This window comes from Atta colombica, unplaced genomic scaffold, assembly GCF_001594045.1.
Source record: "Atta colombica isolate Treedump-2 unplaced genomic scaffold, Acol1.0 scaffold116, whole genome shotgun sequence".
Classification (NCBI taxonomy): domain Eukaryota; kingdom Metazoa; phylum Arthropoda; class Insecta; order Hymenoptera; family Formicidae; genus Atta; species Atta colombica.
In genome coordinates, this window is record NW_017259202.1 from 34,447 (window position 1) to 58,318 (window position 23,872).

The 23,872-nt window shown below is 29.0% G+C and overlaps 3 protein-coding genes across 12 annotated transcripts in view; 2 read left to right on the plus strand and 1 right to left on the minus strand.

Moving 5' to 3' along the window:
* The window catches only part of LOC108694188 (merlin), a 12,772-nt gene extending 1,351 nt beyond the window's left edge, over window positions 1–11,421 (plus strand). For 4 of the 6 annotated variants that reach the window (XM_018203537.1, XM_018203531.1, XM_018203532.1 and 1 more), the window contains 5 exons: window positions 2,881–3,108; window positions 4,086–4,504; window positions 5,802–5,931; window positions 6,022–6,357; window positions 10,135–11,421. In XM_018203537.1, coding sequence (XP_018059026.1) covers window positions 2,881–3,108; window positions 4,086–4,504; window positions 5,802–5,931; window positions 6,022–6,357; window positions 10,135–10,521 — 1,500 coding nt within the window. In that variant the 3' untranslated portion in view covers window positions 10,522–11,421. The remainder of the gene's footprint in view (window positions 1–2,880; window positions 3,109–4,085; window positions 4,505–5,801; window positions 5,932–6,021; window positions 6,358–10,134) is intronic. The other 2 variants (XM_018203533.1, XM_018203534.1) reach the window with 2 other exon arrangements.
* Window positions 11,422–15,125: 3,704 nt separating this feature from the next.
* Window positions 15,126–18,320, plus strand: LOC108694147 (transcriptional adapter 3). Of its 3 annotated transcripts, none has more exons than XM_018203452.1 (2): window positions 15,126–15,190; window positions 16,853–18,320. In XM_018203452.1, the coding sequence occupies exon 2, from the start codon at window positions 16,980–16,982 to the stop codon at window positions 18,318–18,320; it is 1,341 nt and encodes a 446-aa protein (XP_018058941.1). In that variant the 5' UTR covers window positions 15,126–15,190; window positions 16,853–16,979. The 3 variants fall into 3 exon arrangements, with proteins under 3 accessions (XP_018058941.1, XP_018058943.1, XP_018058942.1); XM_018203454.1 differs by having other exon boundaries at window positions 15,143–15,252; XM_018203453.1 differs by lacking the exon at window positions 15,126–15,190 and adding an exon at window positions 16,368–16,559.
* A 2,425-nt stretch (window positions 18,321–20,745) lies between these two features.
* LOC108694125 (ATP synthase lipid-binding protein, mitochondrial) overlaps window positions 20,746–23,872 on the minus strand; it is a 5,341-nt gene continuing 2,214 nt past the window's right edge. For all 3 annotated transcript variants that reach the window (XM_018203418.1, XM_018203417.1, XM_018203419.1), the window contains exons 4-5: window positions 23,472–23,577; window positions 20,746–21,481 (exon numbers count right to left, since the gene is read on the minus strand). In XM_018203418.1, the coding sequence (XP_018058907.1) occupies window positions 21,318–21,481; window positions 23,472–23,577 (270 nt within the window). In that variant the 3' untranslated portion in view covers window positions 20,746–21,317. The remainder of the gene's footprint in view (window positions 21,482–23,471; window positions 23,578–23,872) is intronic.

A 23,872-nucleotide genomic window follows, 5' to 3' on the forward strand; every position in this document is an offset into this window, starting at 1 on the left:
TATTTAAAAAATTTAAATTAGAAACATAAATTATACACATTTCAATTGCTTAGGTATCAATTGCTTAGATGAAAACTGTATCAAATCCAAAGATATTGTAAAATTCCTATCAAATAGAACGCGACTTTTAAAGCAAATAGATTTTGGACTTGATTTACTTCTCAAACATATGCCTCAAATACACACACACACACACACACACACACACACACACACACACACACACACAATTTGGAAATTAAAAATCTTGAATATTTTACTTATTTTTTATTAAAAAATGTTTCAGATGAAAATGGAACAGTTTTAAGAGGGACATATTGTACACGTTCTTTTTTTAAGTTGAAATCAAACATATAAAGATCATTACCATTTTTAAAAATGAAATTATATGATCTTTTTCTGTAACATGATTCCTTTAATTATTTTGCATATAAAAGTATTAAAGTAGAGATATAAAAAAGAATTAATAGTTTACGAGGTATCTTATATTTTATTCTGGCATATATTGACATAAAATGTCAAATATCTCATAAACTATTATCTTTTTTAATTACATTATAATTATTATGTTTTATAATTATACCTTAATACTTTTATGCAGAATAAAAGTTGAGATGAATCAACTGATATAAGAAACACATACTTTTAAAGAAAAGCAACTGTGCAATTTGTAATATGCGAATAAGATAACTGCATCCTACATGATTTAACTGATTTTTGAGACTTTTTCTAATTTTTTCAGAATTAAAAGTTGGAAACTTAAAAATAAATTTAAAAAAGGAAACATTTTTCATAGTAAAATATAAAACTATTACAAATATGTGCAGTGAAGATTTTAAGAAAAAGTAGATTATATTTTTCATCTTATAAAATATTTTTTTACAAAAAATTGGGAAACATATACTTAAATCATGCATGTGTATCTGACATGATTTAAGTAAAATACATATCCTTTTTTCGTAAAAAGATATTTGAAAAAAATAGAAGATAAAGTGATTCTATATTACTTTTATAGGATTATAAATTTATTAACATATTGATGTGTTTATTGATATGTAAAAATATATAAAAAATGTTTTCTAAACAATTGACTTATTTACTTATTTACTGAGAGTTCCAGGTTCAAACTTTGACTGAGGCAATATTTTTCGCAATAAAATTATTTGCAAATATAAGATTTCATAACATTAAATAAATTAACATTTAATTTTTAATTCTTATAAAAATGCTTACTAGCTTTAAAAATGACTTGTAAATTTTAATTACTACTACTCTAATTCTGCTCATGATTGCGTTTGAAAACCGAAAAAAATTTCGGTGTGCAGTTTAGTTTAGAATCAGATATGTATATAAATTTACATAAAAATATTTAAGCAGGATTTGCTTTGACTGAATATAGAAATTGTCTTATTTAATTAAATTTATTTTCATTATTTCAACGATGTTTAATAAGTGAATTAGAATCCATTTAAAATAAAAATAAAAAAACATTATGATCGATGTATGTACGTACATATACTTATTATCCGTATGCATAATTTGACTATATGATTCACTTCAAACTAGTGCCATTTGTAGTGAATTTATTGCAAACACGTGAGATTTCAAACATTAAAAAAATGAAGCTTTAAATACTTTTTAAACATCGTTTTGCGGCTATGTTTTTCAAAGATATATAATTTTGAATTTGCTCTTTTTTTAGTGCTTCAAGTGATTCCCTATTATTTCCTAATTTTTTAGCAATATAAAATGAGCAAACTGAATAATAAATTGATACAATCAAGTCTGATGCATTCAAGGACCTCAGCACAAAGATGATCGTAACTAAGTGAAACGTCGTGAAACGTGAGTTGTAGTGACAGGTCAACGCAATGTTTTAATCAATCTATAACTTATGTTAATCTTTGTCCATCTGCAAGCAATCTGTTGAATTCATCATGTAATTACTCATAAACAGCGAGTAGAGCATATTAGATGCTAGGCCATAATAAAGTCCGGTTACCTTATACAAAGTGTCCCAAACTTTTTGATACACTGTTTGTGGGCAGAGCGAGCTAAACTGAATCGAAAAGTCGTCTACCATTTTGCAATTTTTGCAATTTTTTTTTTAATTATTCAATGAGCAGAATGTCTAAAATTGACGCATAATTTAGAAGTTCTTTAAGAAACACTTTAAAGTATTTCATAAAGAATTCTAAAAGATATCTTAAAGTTGTGTCATGCATCGATTTTATTTGTTTATTCGATGATTTTTAAAAATTAATATCTCGTCAACTATTGCGAAAATTGCAAGATGATAGAGGATGTTTCGATTCAGTTTGATCCACCTACAAGCTTCTACAAAATAATTTGACACTCTACATATCATTTTTTAAATTATGTGTTTTCTTTACATCAATTGATTTATCTCATCATTCTGTGTATAAAAATATTATGATATCGAAAAATTAGTTTATCGCATATCAAAATGTGCCAAAATGAAGTATAAAATATTTCATAAACTATTTTATATTTTTAACTTAATATGCAGAATAATTACAGGAATCATATTAAGTAAGTCAAAAAATCATATAATTCCAAAAAATGGAATGTGATAGTCTTCACATCTTCAAAAATTGATTTTTTTTTCGAAAATTGATTTTATTATTTCCATTCTTTCCCTTCCTTCTTCAAGCTGTACTTTTATCGAAACATTTTTTTCTTCCATGTTTTTCGAGGCTGTTTGTTCATAGCTATTAAAATAGGATATCTTATATATGTATATTGATTTGTATATATTTGATTTAAATATGCGTTCGAAAGTTAGTTTTTTTTTTTACAAAAATTGATTGTAATATGTGTATAATGGAAAAAAATAATAATTTCTATTTTGATTATTAGTATGGTGATTATGATGAAATTTCATATCGTCCTGGAATGCTTGCCAGTGAGGACTTGCTTCCACAAAGAGTTATAGATCAATATCAAATGACTCCAGAAATGTGGGAGGATAGGATAAAAATTTGGTACGCCGATCATCGTGGCATGTCTCGAGACGAAGCAGAAATGGAATATCTTAAAATTGCTCAGGATCTTGATATGTATGGTGTGAATTATTTTCCTATTAGTGTAGGTATATAATATAATTTATATGTAATTTATATTAACTAATAAAATCTTTCGTAAATGTTCACTTTAGAGAAGGCACTTGCGATGATCTTGACCTTGATATTTGTTGTCAAGGACACTCTTCTGAACAACTTCCAAAAGATTTTACTTGTCGCTTATTGTTTATTAAAAAGATACAAACCGAAAAGTTCAATTTTATTTAATCTAAATATCAATATTAGCATTTATATGCCTTGTACCTATGGTTAAATCTATGTGGAATTTTATTTTGTTTTATAAAATGTATGCATGAACGCACTGGATTTCACCTTTTTCTCTTATGGGGAAGGGAAGCTCCATTATCAAAAAATAAGTTTGAGTTGAATCTCGCTTCGCGTGAAAAGTTACAAACTCGTGTAGTACCTTGCTTCGCTAAATATATACATTATATGTATGTGTATAGAGCCAGTGAGTTCTCGGAGGGGGAGGGGAGACGTTAGTAAAGAAAAAAAACTAATTTAACTTTGGTTTTACAATTTTCAACACGAAGCAAAGTTGGATTTACAATTTTTGAAGGAAGATTCAACCCAAATTTATGTGTATCTAATTTTTTGATAGTGGAGTCACCGAGCGCGAAACCTACTTTTAAAAAAATTGCATATTTACGCACTTTAAATGTATATAAAGATTCCACATGGGTTTATAACTTTCCATGCAAAAATAATGTATTTTATTACTATTAAAACTATTAGAGAGGATAATTAACTTAATTTTTTAATAACTTTTTAATAATGAGCCATGATTAAAAACTTTTTAGAGAGCACTCAGGAGAGTATTCTTGACATGTATATGACTATACAACATATGTTAAAGTCAAGAATTTCAGATATCTCCCTAAAGTAAACATTTACCAATATTTTGTGTATTCTTTAATATTTTAATATTTTGATATCTTAAAAAAATCTATTAATAATAAATTTTCTTGTTTTACATCGTAGAATAAGAAGGAAACAGATCTTTGGCTTGGAGTTACAGCATTGGGATTGAATATTTATGAAAAAGAAAATAAATTGGCACCGAAGACAACGTTTACATGGTCGGAAATTCGTCACATTAGTTTTGACGATAAGAAGTTTATAATCAAGCCTGTAGAGAAAACATCACCAAACTTCATGTTCTTCTCGCAGAAAACTCGCATGAACAAACTGGTAAAAAAACAATCAGATGTTGGCAGCTGGGTGAGGGGTTTAATAGCTTTAAAGTTGAACGAACATAATAGTGACACAGCTGCTCACGTATTATTTGTTAAGATCCTAGATCTATGTATTGGCAATCACGATCTATTTATGAGGAGACGCAAACCGGATTCCATGGAAGTTCAACAAATGAAAGCACAAGCCAAGGAAGAAAAATCCAGGTAAGTAAACGTATCTTCTTTCATAAAACGGTTTGTTATCACAAATTCTATGTTTATATTCAAAAAGATGTTTAATGACTTCACATTGTCTACATAACTGACAAGGAAAGGCCCTCAACTCGGGAATTTAAAAATTATAAAACTCTGACAATATATAAAGGATACCCTGATAAGTAATAAATAATTTTTTTTGCTGAATTTATCTTAAAGAAATAATGATGAAAGAAAAGACCTTCATTATTTCGTTCTGCTACAATGTAGATATGGTATCGTATTTTATTAATATGCCTGGACTGTATTCGAACTTTAAGAAACATTGAATTAATAATATCATAATTAGCGAAATATATCATTAGCTCTTATATCACGGCTGAGTCTTATTCGCAAATAAGATTAAATAAGGATGATTTTTCTGTAGGTGAAAAATCGATTTATATATATTCCGAGAGCTCCTAAATTAGCAGATAATTTGCAGTCTTGAGATTAATTATTTTCTAATTTTCTAACATAATTCTTTCTTACGTGCCAGAAATAATTTTCCTGTTAAGAGGTTGCAACTCAAAATCAAAAGATTATATATTTTTGTATCACATTAATGTTGGAACCATTTTTATTAATGAAATTAGTAGATATAATGCTATTTTCTATGACTTATCTTTTGAGTGTAAATTAGTTTTGGGATTGTTTTGAGAATAAAGAATGGAGTTCAAAAATTGAAACTGCACTAATTCAAAAATTTATAAAGAGTTCCTAATTCTGAGCTATTCATCTTTTATTTCCGCATAGCTGGACAGAGGTCATCTCACTGGATGATCTTTTTAAATAAAAATTATGATATTTCAACATAATTTTTATCTCAAACACAATTTTTATTTAATTTAAAAAGCTGACTCTGTCCTGTATAGTGCCTTCTTAGATCAAGGTCGCTGATGAAATGTATAACTTTTCGAAAATAATTACATTATATAATTGTATAATGTAATTATACAATTATAATTTCTCCATAATCTTCTTTTAAACGATGAAAATAATCACAAAAATAATGTGTGAATAAGTGTATTAAATTGCAAAGGCATATACTTTGAATGGAATTAACCTGTTGGTTGTATATTTGTAAGTATTATAATCGAAGTCCAGATATTTTTTTAACAGATCGGAGATTGCTATATTATCGAATACATTATATTTAAGGAAATAAAATGTGATAATGATCTAATTTGATGATTAATTTAAATTATATTTTTATCATTATTTGATCATCTGAATCTTTTAAAAATATTTATGACATTATATGTAGGAGGCAAATTGAAAGAAATAAATTAGCACGAGAAAAACAATTAAGAGAGGCAGCAGAAAGAGAAAAGGCTGCAATGGAACAGCGACTTCTACAATATCAGGAGGAGATACGATTGGCGAATGAAGCTCTTGTAAGAAACTGACATAGAAAAATATAGAAATAAACATATAAAAATATAAATTAATATATACATAGAAAATGTATGTATTTAATTTTATAGAGAAGGTCTGAAGAGACGGCAGATCTTTTAGCTGAGAAAAGTCGTGTAGCAGAAGAAGAAGCAATGCTTTTAAGTCAGAAAGCATCGGAAGCTGAACAAGAAATCACGCGTATACGATTGAATAATATGAAGACTGAAGAAGAAAAAGTCCATTTGGAACGGAAAACTAGAGAAGCTGAATTATTAACTGAAAGACTAGTTCAAGAATCGGAACGTAGAGCTGCTGAAGCAGAAAAATTAAAAGACGAATTATTACGTGCAAGAATCGCTGAGAAAGAAGCTAAGGAAAAATTATTAGAGTTCCTGAGTAGAAATGCCTATACCTCTACCATAACTGTAAGTACATAATATTCATAAATAATGCAATTAGAGATATTTATATTATCAGACCTGCCCAAAACTCGGCTCGTGAACCAGAGTTTTTTCTCCGCCCTCTCGGTGAGCGTTGTGGTAGAAGACAGATGAGATAATTTGAGAGGTGCGCAGTAGGACCAAATTTGATTGATTAGCTCTGGATTGCTGTTGCGCGTTGTCTCATCGTTTGGGCACCTATCATGGAGCAAGTCGGAATGGATTTCGATCGGAATTTACTCCGACATGATAGGTCTGTCTTCTTCCATCATGAGCAAGACGAAGCGTAAATAACAAAGGATAAACGCCAGTGCTCTGTCTAATTCAGGTCTGCCCAAATGTCGTTGCAATATGCAATGTTGCAACCATAGACATAATAAGAATAGACCGAACGTCTCCTCTACTTTAGCATGAAGATAGGTAAAAAAGGACAGAGAACAAGATATTCACATACCAATCACATCTTACCCTCTCCTCCTCCATGCTTTCCTAGTCAGAAAGAGAAAGCTACATGACATCCCAGAGAATCAAGGAAGTGTGGAGCGAATTCAGCCGGAAACCGCCGTTCGTTAGAGTGAGTACGAGATATGGTAGAAGCATGTGATGAAACATACGGTGCTGCACACACTAGTATTGTACCGTACTAGTATTGTGTATATATACGTACACATGCACATTTGCTGAAGTTGAGCTATAAACGGCGGAATCAAAGAAAAGAAACACTATCCGCTTCGCTCTTCCTTAATTTCTCTCTGGTGCATCCATTGTCCGTCTTTTTCTACCTAATCTTCATGTTTCAAACCTCACACTTGGGCTGTGTTCGATTTGCACGCTCATACGCTTTAAGCGCTTATAAGCATTGCTTACATCGTTCGCTTTGGCGATGTAAGTATTCAGAAATCCGTTCATGACGTCATCCGTGACGTCATACTGGTGCTCACAAATGCTTATTTCATCGAGATAGGGCAGCAAAAGCATGACCGCTTATTGGTACAAAATAAACGTGTTCCATTCTAATCTTAGTAGGTTAGATACATGCACGTTTTTTCATGATTAGAGAAATGCTTAACGAATGTGCATGCATATTTCAACGTTCTCGTAATATATTTGTATACAATGTCTACAAACGTTTCCTGATTTTGTGCTAATAAAAAAAGGATTTTGTCCAACAAGAAATGGAATGTTTAAATTTTTACCAAAAAATAGAAAAAAGAAATTACTCAGAAAAAGAATTTACTCATACGAAGATGGCATTAACAGATAGAAGAACAGATAGAAAGTTCTAGTTGATTTAAAAGTTGCACAGATTGAAAATATATACACGATATCTCTAATTCCCGATAAAATACAATTTGAATTTTTGTTGAAAAGAAATAAGAGATTGTAAGACAAAAACAGGTTATATTGAAAAAAAATTTACAAAAATTGTAATGGCTTAGTTTACATCGTGCACTTAATATGAGTACTAACTAATAACTTTCTATGAATTATCTTAATTTCGGCGAAACATATACACGAGATATGTATTTAATTATTTTGATGCATATTGTATCAATTTATTGTAGTACAAGTAGTTCTTTAAATAACATCGCTGAAATTAAAATAATTTAATAGAAAGTTATTAGTTAGTATGTATATCAAATGCACGATATAAATTAGGTCACTATTTGTTTAACTAGTACCAATGGGACATTTGCTAGTAAATAAATATTTATTTTAAGAAATAATACTTAAATCAAAGTATTACTTTTTATTGAATAAATTTTTATTCGCTATAAACAAATGTCTCATTGATATTATTTAAACAGATACTTATTAAAATTTCATAAATTTTTATTTTTAACATATAAGAAACGAATTACTTACGATCAATTATAATTAATTATGATAATTATTTACTTGTCCAAACTTAACGTTTAATAGCCAAAATGAATGATTTCACTTATTTGTTTAATGAGCACTGACAAATCAAATAAAAAAACAACGCTTATAAACATTAGCGTTTACAGTGTGTGAGCGTACAAACCGAGCGCAGTCTCGGTTTTTTCTTATGGTTGCAACACATTTCAACAATATTGCTGCACTTTTATGGTATATGAGAACATTCATATTTTTTATATCAGGAGACACGGTACTATCTTATACTTATCGCTAAGACAAGTGCAGTAACATGACTCATTGATTAGACCGTGTATCGAAGCGAGCGGCGAGTTGAGAACCGAGATTATTAGATTTCAATAAGGGTTGAACTAATTGAGTTCTTTGTATTCTTAGGCCCAGTTCCACAACTCATGATTAATTCTTAACCGAAGTTTAAATTATTCATTGTCTCTTTCCAATTCTAGAAAGAGAAACAAATTGAACCTCGATTAAGTTAACCAATAATTACATGGGATCCTTTATGCCCACCAATGTAGATTAACTTTAATTTCGATCCAACTTATTCTTTTTCTAATCTTTTGAATTAGAAAAAAAATGAAGAGTAAGTTGAACCGAGATTAAAGTTAATCTACATTGGTGGAAACGAGCATTAAACCCAGTTTCACAACTCATGGTTACTAAACTTTTAACTGAGTTTAACTTATTTTAAGTAATACTGAGTGTGGAATCATTACATCCTTGTTGTTTGTCTATGTTAAACAAGGATGAAACGAATCACTGTGTTACATAGGCAGTGTTCGCTCTGATATTTATAACGGTTTAAGTGTCATTCCATCCTCGTTTAGTAAATATTAAACAAGGACAATTGATACTCACTGTAAACGACAAAGCGAAGGCAACAGTGTTTGACTGTGGTCCTGACCTTGCTAGAAAGTATCCGAAAAATGTTATGATCCCATTAGGTACATTAGGTGCATCGGTGGCTTTTGTTGTACCTATTTGATTTATATTTTTAAATCTAATGGAATATGCAATTAGATGCAAGAACTCACTGAGCATTCTTGATGCACCTATTGTATCCTTATAAGTTTCAATGTTATATCTCAAACTATCCAGAATTATTTAGATACTGCCCTGAACTTTTGAAGGACACTGTATATACAGGACGTTTCAGACGCACCACCTGCTAATGGCAGATTCCTCAAGTCATTTTGAGATAAGAATTCTAATCCCAAAATATCGAAATTCCTTGTATATATACATATATATATATATATTCCAGAATGATTACCAAATATTTCGTGTGCTGATAGAGCGGACTAAACTGAGTTGAAAAATCCTTTATTATTTTGCAATTTTCGCAATAATTAACAAGCTATTAAAAAAAACTGAATATTGGTTTTCATTAATTTTTTATTGAAGCACTATCAATTTCACAGAAAAACGAATGACAAATATTGTTTATTTTTTTCTCGTAGAGCTCTAAAAATTTTTTCAAAATTTTTTATCAACTTTTTAGTACTGTATTTTCTTATTAGCAATTATTTTTTTGACCAACATGAGAAAATGCGGTACTGAAAAATTCTGATAAAATTCTCAGAATTCTATGAAAAGAAAATAAATAGTTTTTGTCACTTGCTGTTTTTCTAAAATTGATAATAATTGAGTAAACAATTAATGAAAATTCAATATTCAGCGATTTTTAGTAATTAATATCTTATTAACTATAATTGCGAAAATTAAGGACTTAATAAAGGACTTTTCAACTTAATTTAATCTGTTTTATCAGCATATGAAATATTTGGTGATTATTCTGGGACACATATATATTTATTTATTTATTCATAAAATTTATAAATCGCTTATTTAATTTGTTGACAGCCTGTGCCAAATTTATTTCCGTCTACGCAAGTACTTCCGTCAGATCTACAAGCAGATCTTCAGACTCTACAATTAGAACCTTTACATGCAGAACCTTTACCACCTGATTTAACATCCTATGATCTTATTAGTGATGGAGATGTCGATCAACTTTCATTAGAGATTGAAAGGGAAAGGAGCGATTATTTAGAGAAGAGTAAACATTTACAGGAACAACTACGAGAATTACGTTCCGAAATTGAAGGTTTAAAAGTTGGTGATAAGCAGAGCGAATTGGATCACTTGCATGAGGAACAAGTTCGACTCGGCGAGAATAAATACAGCACCCTAAAAAAAGTGAAATCCGGATCCACTAAAGCTAGAGTCGCCTTCTTTGAGGAGTTGTAATTATTGAGAAAAAAATGAATTTACTAATAGATGCGTATTAATATGATACTAGTAAAATTCATTTATACTGAAAAAGATATAAATATGTATGCGCGCATACACATACACACACGCGCGCGCGCGCGCGCGCGCGCCTACACAAAGAAAAGGAGAGTGGATAGCCAATTAATCTAATTGAAAAATGGAATATCTTGTAACAACGTACTTGGGTATTCTACATAGAACATTGAATGAAATGCTGAACTAGATTTATTAACAAATTTGAAATTCTTACAAAATTTCCGTGGAAATTCTATACAGATATTGAATGTAGGAAATCATAGGCTTGTTGTTCGCTATATTAAAATTTTTGTTTTCGACAAATTCAAATATACACCAACTTCAAATATCTATTTTATTTTAAGTACAAGTTTCTTAAATAGTGCTCACTAATTATACAGCACTATTCCTAATAAAAAATTGAGGTGGAAAATCCTGAATCATTTTTTTTCTACAATGATCAATGAAGCAATTATTCCCGAATAAAGCTAATCCGCTGTCCTTTGAATATCACACGTGAGTGAATCGCGCTTAATATTGTGCATAAATCCACTCGTTACGTTGTTATCATCATTAACGTACTATATTCTCAATCATAATGGTGTGAAAAAATTTCTTTTATGATTAAAAATCATATTTTTTTTGTCAGAAACAGCTTTCAAGAAAATTTCAATAAGAGATAATTCTCTCTGTACATTATAAAAAAAAGATTATTGTACCAAATTATATATTAAAATTCATACTTTGTATTATTTTTACAAGAATACATGCTCCTCGAAACAAAACTATTGTAGCAAATTAAAATTATAAAATCCAAGTAACACTATCTTTAGTGTACCAAATAAAAAAAATAAAGTCCAAGTGGTATTATCTTTATTATTTATTTAACTAATGATGTGTGTAAATGATCGTATTTTGTATAAAAGATTTCGTATCAACTGATGCCAAATTAAATCCCACACTTTTTCCAATCAAAGTAGTAGTTATTTAATTCTCTTTCAAAACATTATATCACAAATTGCGTAATCTTCAAGTGTTATCACAAAAAATTAAAAAAGTATAATGTAAAATGAAAAAAATGAAAAAAATGTTAATTAAATAAAAAATTTTTTTATGTAATATACTTGGCTGCTTGATCTTGAAATATAATACAATAGGTTATGAAAAAGAAAAAAACATTAAATTTTTTATTCAAATTAAATTCATTATTATTTTTAAATTGTTTTCATTGTTTTCTTTATTCGATCTAAGAGTGCCAAATATTGTACATAAAAAATTTTTCTATTTAAAATTTTTTTGTTTCAGGCTTGTTCTTTTTGCTGAACTTTTGTATCAGTTCATCTTTCTTCCTTTTCTCTTCAGGAGGAAAGAAGAGATAGAAGGAACTAGTGCAAAAGTTCAGCAAAAAAGAACAGGCTTAGGCTGGAATCAGACTATGCATTGAAGATTGAGATTAAAAATTAAAGATTAAAATTTTACCAATGAGGACAAAGAAGTTTTGGCTTCTTTTGTTCTGATTGTCAAACTTTAATCTTTCAGTCTTCAATTTCATTCTTCAATGCGTAGTCTGATTCCGGTCTTACCCAGCAAACGAGAATGGGTTAAAATGAATTATAATGGATTCAGATTTTCAGAAATATAGATTCATAAAAGTTAAAATAAATCTTTTTCAATCCTGAATGCATTTTTATTCATTTATAGTTAGTATTTATATAATTGCATGAAACAAATGTCAATTCCTTTTCAATCTTGAATACATTTTTATTCATTTAGGAATGGCATGCATATATTTCTATGTTTTTCAATTAAAAAATAATATTATAGTATAAAAATAATATTATTTTGTGTAGTGTGGTATGCGTCGTGAGTACTGCTTAATTAAAAATTCTGAATAAGAAATGCAATTTTTCAATCTAATTGAATCTAAAAATAATATCAACCATTTCTTTTTTTTATTATGAATACTGTTAAATTCAAAATTCTAAATAAGAAATGCAGTTTTAATCCAATTGAATAAAAGTTTTTTCTTAATGGCCCATTTTCTTAAAATGGATCATGAATACTATTTAAAATTGTGAACAGAAAATAATTATTTCATTTAAAAATACATCATGAATACTATTTTATCAAAATTATGAATAAGAAATTTTTCGTTTTAATTCAACTGAGTTAAAACAAATTTGTACCGTAAAATATAAATCATGAATTATACTTCATTTAATAGTTAAAAGAAACATAAAAAGAAATGTAAATACGTATAATAAATGTTACATACATAAATTCCTTATTTTTAATAATTTAATAAATTAATCGCTTTTATGTATATTTTATATTAATATGTTTCCTTTAATATACAGCTAATATATTTTTTGTATAAAAGTTTAAAATAACTATAAAATTTCATGTAATTACTGATTTAATTTATTCAAACTTTTACATGTATAAAAATTTTTTATATGGAGTTCAATTCATTTTTATAGATTTAAAATATGGATTCGGATGGACTGAAAATTTCCAATCCATTTTCGTTTATTGGGTATACTGTTACTTCTATAATTCTTTATGATAGCACTTGAATTGAATAAGATTACGTAATTTTGTGATATAATAAGTTTTGAAAGAGAATTGAATAAGATTACGTAATTTTGTGATATAATAAGTTTGGAAAGAGAATTAAATAACTATAATTACTACTTTGATTGACACTTGGAAGAAAAGTGATTTAACGTGGCGGCCAATTGATATCAAATTTTTTATACAAATTACGAAATAATAAGAAAAAGACTAAACTTAAATGGCCGATTTTGAAAAGAATGGACTCGAAACACAGTGTCGGAAACAAATTATGAAAACACGACGTATGCACAGACTTCTATTATAACACTAAACTGCTAACTCCCCACTTTTCCTTATATAAAAGTGTTGCGCGCAGTGAATGCGCAATAGAAAACCGTCATGTATAGAAGAAAGATGCCAGGTCACGTGACCAACCTCTTTCTGTGATTCTTAAGTATGTAAAGAGATGATCAAAGCAATCTAACTTTTCGAACTATTACGAACCACGTGCACCACTATTTATTTTAGATCATAATATAATAATAAATAATATTTTCGATCATTCATTTTATGCAAAAACACATTGAATAAGTCTAATTTCGTCCATTTTGTGTGTGTGTGTGTGTGTGTGTATATATATATAAAATCTCTTCGAATATATGAAAATATATAAACATATGATGTTCTGCGCGGTTCTACGTGGTTTTACAATGCGCATGTGCCACAAGTAATACATACTATCTGACAATAGGAAAGGTGGGGAGTTACCAGTCTAGTGTTATAATAAAAGTCTGTAGCTATATGGCAGAAGAAATTCGAGCGCTCCTATCGGAGAAAACTGTCAACTTAGAGGATTTGATAAATATTTTTCCTTCTATTTTCTTGTAATTCTATACTTTGGCTCGTTTTCAAAGCGTGCTTTTATCTCTGAAATTCTTTAATATGTGTAATGTATAGTATGTTAGCGCGCTAATATCGTTATAAATGCGTTTTGAATACGGGTCTTTGTGTATTTTCATGTCTAGAATATTCTGAGGAAGAAAATTGTTATTCAAGACCCGTTTTTATTTTTTTTTTTAATTTCAAAGTTTTTGATGTCAGTAAATTAATGATAATTTATGACTATGTATACACATATGTATTTACATACGCGTATGTATGTATATACATACGTGGGGTTTGGTGACTACATGACAGTCATCTTTCAAAACATTTCCCGCAAGACGTGATGGCACTAAAAATCACATCGATCCTAAAGTTACTAGACAATAAAGTATACATAATAGAAATAGTATAACCTATAACAGTAGGGACACTCCGTGTCGGCACCTTTGATCTTTGCATCGTAGCACGTGAGCATCCACCATGTTAATGTTTGAAAAATCCAGGAACGAAAGAGGATATAATGCCCCAAAAAAACATAATTTGCTCTAAAAAACATAATTAAGGGTGCCGTATAAACGTAGTCAATGTAAAAATATTATCTGTTTTCACAAAATTAAATTTGATTATGTTTAAGTTAACATAAACTTACTTTTTGTAAATTATAAAAACTTACGATATCTTTGGGATAACGAAAAAAAGTGCATTGTGAATTTTTACTATTATTATATTATTACTGCATTGTTTATACTGCATGTAATATAACTTTTCTTTTTTTTATTTATTTTTTAGGAATATTTATGGCGCAACTTTTAAATTGTCTTCTTTTGTCACGAATATCTGCTCACGGGATCTGTGTAATATGTACATTCTTGTCATCTTACATTTTATTGGATCCGGCCCAAAATAAAAGCTGCGCAGCCGTACCTGCGCGAACACGCATTTTTTTGCCGAGTGTCTCTATTGGTTATACTGTGGTAGAAAGAAATCTGAAAGAAGACATGGTGACCCAAAACCTATAACCGTAAAATGCTTGTGGCGTTGCAAATATTAATTGTAGCGCTTGAGTCAGTTCTTTTTTTTCGGTTTTTCCTTCTCTCTCTCTCTCTCTCTCTCTCTCTCTTTCTCTCTGGTGACATGGCGTTCTGCGTGCGGATCTTTTAAACCTCAACGATAGATTTTAGTTAGGACGGTAAGATTAATGATCATTCTCTATTCTGCGAGATCGACATTGGTTATTGCTCATGTCATTAGGTAATCGTCCGCGTCGTCAGATAAACGCTTATTTTTGAGTTTCTCATATTCTAACCTAGTAATGGTACCAATATTCCTGCCGTCATATGCACGTAATCATGTCTCTACTCTTTTAATCTGTACGTTCTAAATATTCATTTGAATTTATATTAACTGTCTTATGGCATATGAGTTAGAATCAATGAGTAACATTTATTTACAAATTTAACGATTCCCCGCCAATTGTTCTTCGTCATTTATTAATCATCGCCGGCACTCAGACACGCTCGGCGTTACATGAGGCACAGCAGCCACAGTAGCCACATATTATATTGCTGCGCACACTGCCCTTTGACAAAGTGGATGTAAATTACATGGCAACGTTCACTTTTCTTAAAGTACTTATCATTTTTCAAGGCTGAAGATCATAAATCGATATTTACTTCATATGATTGTGTTATATGTCACACATTATCATGTTACATATAACATTGTTCATTTTTCAAGGCTGGAGATGGAGCATCTCCAGCCTTGAAAAATGAACAATGTACTCTAAAGCCTGATGTTCACGATACTAGAAATCTGTCCGAAATCTCGGACAGAGAAAAAATTAACAAATCACATTTGAATAATTTAATCACATGATCATTGCGATTGGTTCTTTCTTCATCACAGAGATGATAACTGAGAAAAAAAATTGTAATTTTTCTGCAATATATAGTTTTACAAGTATGGAACATTTTTAATAATAAGAAATCATGAATTTAAAAATGTATAAGCCAAATATTTATGTTAATAATAGCCAAATATTTATGTTAATATGTTAATAAAATTTATACAATTGTCGATAATGTCAACATTCTTCAATTACCTCCGGGCCTTTTTTATATCGCCGAAAATTTGCCCAAGGTTGACGGTCTTTAATAGCATCTCATCGGTGATACAAGACTTAAAAAAAGTGGACGTTGCTATGTAGTTTACTTTTCTACTTTTTGTCAGAGGGCAGTGCGCGGCAACATATTGCGGTTACAGATTTTGGGTCCATATCATATCCTCTCTCAGGTTTCTCCCTGATACTACTATTTCTTTATGTTGGTACTACATTTTCTTCACACACTAGACTAGCAATACTAGTCTGAAGTGAAGTCACAGAGTGATTAGTGAAGCCAATGATGATATCTCTAACCTAAATAATTTCTTACTACTATTCAATAGTTTAACAGTATGTGATATTGGTATTTTATGCTCAAAAAGCAAGATGAAATAATTGAAACATTTGTAATTATAAAATGACAAACGGCTTTCTGAATAATAAGCAAAAAGGACATGTAAGCCAATACTTAGCATTAACTTTCATGCTCCTTACTTATTATTATTAATATTACTACTATTATTTTTATTTAATTTATATTGGGTGCTTTCTCCATTTAGTTAGTAGAATTTTGACCCAAGTCAACACACACAAACCTTCTATTTTGATTATGGCATTCTGATTGTATCAGCTGATTGTATCAACTGAAGAACACATGTCGATTTGTGTCACTAAATAGAAAGTACTCAATAATTATTAATAATTACTTTACGAATGTTGACTAATTGTGTTCAATAATTATAATTGCAGATGTAACATAAGATTATTCATTTGAGGCTATTGCAAATTAATTATAAAAATAATAGCCTTTCTGTGGAAAGCAATAAGCAACATTAATTATTTTCTTTGAACGATTGCTGTTGAACTATTAATAAATATGTCTGGAAAAGGGAAGCAGAGTTCTAAGAAAGCTGTTATTAAAATACGTGAATCTGGAAAGACTGCACAATCTTCAACAATGAATTCTGATACAAGCTCGGAGGTACCAGAACCAACAACTTCTCAATTTCTTCTAAAGACAGTTGATAATAGTCGACATCTGCCAAGATATACTAGTATTTTAAAGCGTACAGCAGAAGAAGGTATTGTAATGGATGATCTTGATACACTGCAACTAGAACTGGAGACACTTTTGTCAGCAGTTGTTGTACGGCATCGTACACTTCAAGATGAGATTGCCAGCTTGTTTTCAGCGGAAGAACGTAAAGACAGAAGATCAAAGAGCAGTAAGAGTCTCTCTCTACTTGACAAGAAGATACGCGAAGAGAAATTTAAACCAAAGGAGATTAATACTAAAAGTCAGTCACCTTTACATACAAAACTCTTTAAGCAGAAGACAGTAGGAAGTTCAACCAGTCAGATAATACCAACTTTACATGAAATGTCAAGAATCGAAGGATCTAAGTCTGATGTACCAAAATTGCTTTTACCGAAAAATGATACACCCAACAAATTTTGGGCATCAGTGGATTCCTATTGCACTGATATCATGCCTGATGATATAAAATTATTGGAAGAATTAATTGCTACGCATGGGGACATAAGTGAATTCAAGAAGATTCCTTCTTTAGGCCGTCATTATAGTTTAATGTGGGCACATAATGATTTATTGCAAGAAGAAGATGCAGCCAACTCAAATAGAGAGAAGAAGAAGAATCGCACAGATATGTCACACTTGATATCCAAAGGTGATAAAAAAACTAATAGTATTGCAGGACCTCTTACTCAGAGACTTGTTTCTGCACTTTTGGAAGAAAATGTATATGTTGCAAATAATAACATGGAGAACAAATTATTCCGAGATGGAGATCCGCCCGTCTTGAGAGATCTAACTATTCAGAATTCCATGAATTTGGAGTTACGAATGCATAAAGAATTGGTCGAGCAAGGTATCTTGGAACCTGATGCACAAAAAAAAAATCAAGAGGATGACGAGATTCTTGCAGAAATTAAAAGATGTCAACAAGAACTTTTTGTATTATCTAATCATAATGTTACGCAACTGAAGAGATTATTAAATCTGGCCCAGGAAGAGAGCAAAAGGCAAGCATTGAAACGGAAAATTAATGTTGCAGATAATGACGTGATAGAACATTATAAGAAATTGACCTTGGCGAAACAGAGAAAAGTACCATTGACGAGAAAGGATCATGAGAAAGCATGGGCATGTCTTCGAGAAAGGGAGAATCTTTTAGAACAATTAAATATTACTAAATAGTTTAAAGATATGTTTTAAATTGTGTAATTGTTGTAAAAAAATATTTATTAGGATCTTTGATATAATAATCGTCGTAATAATATTATGAATCGTGAATTTCTTATGCTAGAAATATATAGATTTAAGTTTATATTTATAAAGTTTATATGGAGAAATCAATGCATTATTATATTATGATAAAATTATATTATGATAAAAATTAATTTGTGCAACGTAAACATGGTTTAGAATCCAGTAATGTAATAATATGTATATACTGAATTTGAACATATATTTTCCTTTGGCATAATACGAGATTAAATTGTAATACTGAAAAAAACTCCAAGTTTGATATAAATATAAGAGATTTCTTTTTCCGAAAAATTTATTTAAACTGGTGTAAATTAATTTAATATTATATACAACATTGATTGGTTGTCTTCCTTCTACTGCTGTATTATGCGCAATAATACACCTTATACCTTTCCACCATGATATGTACCATTTTCAAGATTGATAAGTAACGCGATACTTGTAACGAACTTGTTATAGTTACTATTACAATTGCTTCTTTTCGGTAACAAAGAATGTGCGTTATATTTCCTTATGAGTTAATGATAACGCAATTAATAATAAGATTGGAGTTAAGGCCGTTTTACATGATTTAAATAGAGATACGAGAAGTGCCATTAAACATTCAAACAGCCATTTAACAGTAAAAGTTAGCTATTGAACTAATAAATACATATATGTATTCTTATTTTAAATGAATTTATTTCAAAAATTGATTGTGCTTGCCACGTTACAGCGAGATAAAAATGTTCACATCCTGTGAATCGTTACACAAAATACGACAAAGTTTATTTATTGGCAAAGTCTATCATTATTAGATGATTTGATGGCGATGCTTCGATAATAAAAATTAAATAATCTACCGTATAAATATTTCAATTAAAAAGCTCTTTATTTAATCATAAATAACATAACATTTCTAGTAGATTTGTTGCACTATGTATTTCTCTCTCTCATGTATTTTATAAATGAAACATGAATATTAAAAATAAAAAAAGAAATAGGAATAATCTAAGGAGCCAAATTGGATCTTAATGCTTGTTTTATATTATAAATTGATTGTACAGGATTTCAATTTGAGCATTTAAAATATTTTTATTTTCAATGATAAACAATAAAACAGAAAAATTATTTCGGAGGAAGTAATATTATCATATCAACATATTTTTTCATACATATTTTACGATATTTCAAGATCATTTATTCTAGATGAAATTTTTCACATTATATGACTCTCCTTTAGTTATTCTGCGGATACAAGTACTAAATAAAATTATCAAGAAATTAATATTAGTTTAAGAGATATTTTATATTTTAGTTTAGACAAATTCTATTTGTCAAAATATGCTAGAATATATAATATAAAATATTTGCGAACTAATGATTTTTCAATAATTCTCTACTTTGATACTTACATGTGCAAAATAATAAAAGGAATTATATTGTGTTAAAAAAATCATTTTATTAAAAACGTCGAAGTGCTCTTGAAATCTCATAAAATAATAAGCATGTAAAAATATATTGCCTATAATAACATTTCTCTTTGAAACAAAACATTTTTTCGTTTAGTATTTAGTCGTATTATTATATTAAAAATGGAAATATTTTAAATGCTTCAGGTAGCAAACACTGCTTATAATGATAAAGTAATAATATAATAGTATAATAATATAAAATAAAATATAATAGTATAATAATATAAAATAAACACTACGCAATTGAATAGTACACATTTTAACTAATCATCTAATCAAATCATCTTCAATGCGTTAATAAAAAATTGTAATAGAAGTAATAATACAAGTTAATTGTTATCATCATATTAGGGTGTTTTATTTGACGCTTGCAACGCTCATGGAATCATTTCATTCTAGGCATTTATCAAACTTTAAACAAGGCCAAATAATGCTCGCGAAAGTGTGAGCGCCAAATGAAGCGCATTCCTAATAAAAAATATAAATAAGACACTATGCAAAAAATTAAAAATTAAAAATTAAAGGACATCACACCTATTCCATCTTCCAAAAATATGTAATATTCGAGAGAGTGTAACATCGTAAAAAATGAATATAACAAAATTTTAAATGAAATCTCTCTGAAATGAAATTTTTTCGAGAACGATAATCTAGAGACACGGTAGTAATGTCTTGACGCAAAGAAAAGCGTCGTATTGATATTACCAAAAAAATATCATACATAACGTTCGCAACGGAATACCAATTAAAGAAAACAAAAAATACAAATAAAAAATAATAAACAAAGGTGAGGTAGTAAATATAAAGGTAATTATTTTTTAAATTTACAATTTATGAAAACAAAATGTCTTCGAATACAGAAAATCGGCAGAGAAGGAAATAATAAAGAAGTACAAGAATTCATGATTTCACGACAAAGATGTTTATTCGGTATCACTGTACAGTTTTTCTTTTTTTTTCTCGTCAAGGATAATTTCAATAACGTGCGTATATGACGGCATAACAATGATGAATTCTTCGGATGACAAAAAAATCAAAAAGATCGAAAATGTACTATGTCACATAAGACACTCTAACACAGTATGTACGTGCGTATATCGGTTTGCGGGGTGAGACTGTCGCTTTCTTTTTTCGTAATTTTAACTTTCAATGTCTTATTCATTCATTATATTGAAATTCATTAGTTCATAACAATGTGAGTTATATGCTACATGAGACAATAGGCCATGAAATTATTATAAACAAGCTGAAGATTTGGATGGAATTACGGTGGTTCACACAAAGATGTGTTATTTCTTCTTCACCATTGTCGCACCGTTGCATCCTACCGAATCATGAAAAAGCTTCTCTAATGATTTCATGGCATCCCGCGCAACCAGAGACAATCGTCTTTACCACAGAGTTAGACGATGCTGCCTTGGCAGTGACGCACTAAAACTATATCAGCAATATCTTATGCAGATATCGTGGCTTAAAAGGCGAATAGAAGCAGAAAAGCCATCATAAGACAAAATAGACCCATGGCTTCAGATAAAGCGAAGCCCAAGATAGCGTATGAGAATAGTTGTTGCTTCAAAGAAGGATTCCTGGCATAACCAATGATCAGCGAACCAAATACAGATCCAATTCCAGCACCTGGAATAGCAAATCATTGACTAATGCAGAATAAACACTGTCTCCCATGACAAAGTCAAAGATTTTATTGAGAGGATACCGATATTTGTGTAAACATACTGGCCCATATTTAGGACACGCTTACAACAATGTTAGTGCGCTAACATGTTATAATTTACGTTATCCATACTATTTTCGAGATAAAAGGGCGCTTTTATTGATAAGCACATTCTGAATTACGGGCCACTATATATACAATATATTATATAACTATCTACATACACGCATATTACTAATGAAATATCAGAATAACATAAGTCGAAGTAAATATATTTTCCTATATCATATGCAATAAATAAAATCACGTTATAACTTCACTTCCATAAGAAGGGATACATTTCAGGAAACAGGATTCAAAAGGCAAATAGTATAAGGAACGCCATCATTAAGCAAAAGAGGCCCATTGCTTCAGATAGCGCAAATCCAAGAATAGCATAGTTAAAAACTTGCTGTTTCAGGGAGGGATTACGTGCGTAACCAATAATTAAGGATCCGAAAACCAAACCAATACCGACTCCTATAATTATATAATTTCTTTAAATATAAATAACAAAATATAATACAAAATATAATATATACACAAATCAATAAATTTCTATTTTATTTTAAATTTCTATTGTTTGCAATCTATTAAAAAGAAATTTAGGTCGGTATTCATAGTCGATTCTTATATTTAAGAAAATTCTCATCTTAAGGAGGTTCTCGCGCTACTTCCAATCAATAGACAGTTTAAACACAATATTTATAAAATTTTGTGTAAAATGATTAAAATAACAATATAAAAACGTTATCAATAATATCTAATGTCATTATACATAATCATTGTTATTAAATATTTAAAAAATGACAAAATAAACATTATAAGATGTCCACTTAACGTTAGTACGAATAGAAAACATAATATGAACATGATATTTATTTATTATTATTATATCTTAAATATAATAAATTAAATATAATCTGAATTAAAAATGTATAAATTAACAATTATAAATATATTATAAATTTATCATATTTTTACTTATTACATTAAATTACTACATTAAAATACATTACATAACCACAGACGCATCGTCCATTTAACAAACATTCTTGATTTTCTTCTGATTAGAAAATATAAATTTCTCTCAAACTGTACAGTCAAAAGTTTAAATGAAACTTTACCTAAACAAACAAAGTAAAGTTTTCACTTTGTTTGATTTGTTATAGTTATAATCATTTTTTAATTTCTGTTTTGTGTGGAAAAATCTCAATTTAAGAGAAAATATTTCAGAATAAGGTCATACATTTACTTATAATGTTCTATTAAAATTCTATAAATTTAGAATTAAATATCTTGAAACGGTAAAAATCAATGAAATTTTTTCTAGCTGATATGATTAATTCTTGTATTATATTTTGTTTTATATTGTAGACTTGTCTTATTTCATCGTGAGAACCTCTTTAAGTAGGTAAGTCTTATGATGTCATAAGCCAATCAAAGAACTGTATCACCATCTTGAGACATGATTTAAAATTATCTTAAAATAAGAATGAATAAAATAAGAATAAATGCCTTAATCTATATTTTTGAAACAATTTGATCTGTCATTTTAATATATAAAAGTAAATCTATAAAGAAAATAAAATTTAATGCATTAAAAAACATAAAAAAATATATAAACTGTGACATTAATAAAAAATTTTTTAAAATTATGTTTGGAAGAAAATTATTCTAATTCAAGGATTCTTATTAATAAAAAAAAAAATTAATCGGACGTATTATTAAGAATATGTGTATTCGACAGTATAAGTATTAAAAAATTAGTAATGATAAATAAATATGCCTCATTGCTATATTTATTACTGCACTTTACTACTATTATTATATTTTTTATTATCTTTTATGTTGTTATTGCCAAATTACATTAATTAATAGTTGATAATTATATAAAATTTTGCAGATACGTACCAGATCCTGCTACTCCCACAGTAGCAGCACCAGCGCCAATAAATTTCGCAGCAGAGTCAATGTCACGACTGACTGTAGAAGTTTGGAAGCTACGTACAATAGGTAACTGCGCCAAAGCAGAATCAAATATTATATTATATTTATATATATTCAATATAATATTTCAATATATATAATGGAATATAATTTTTAACAAGTTTGTTTTATAATTTTAGTACGTTTAAAATTGTAGAAACATACCTATAAAATATATACTTGTATAAATAAATATATACTGAGTATACAACACAGCCTTTTCAATTTTATTATATACATTGTAAAAAATAAAATGTTAATTTTAATTTGAAGATGTGTAGTGAATGAACATTTTGTGTCAATTTTAACATTTTTACATGTCTCAG

Coding starts and splice junctions, on each gene's coding strand:
- LOC108694147 (XM_018203452.1), top strand. CDS start 16,980: ATGTCTGGAAAAGGGAAGCAGAGTTCTAAGAAAGCTGTTATTAAAATA.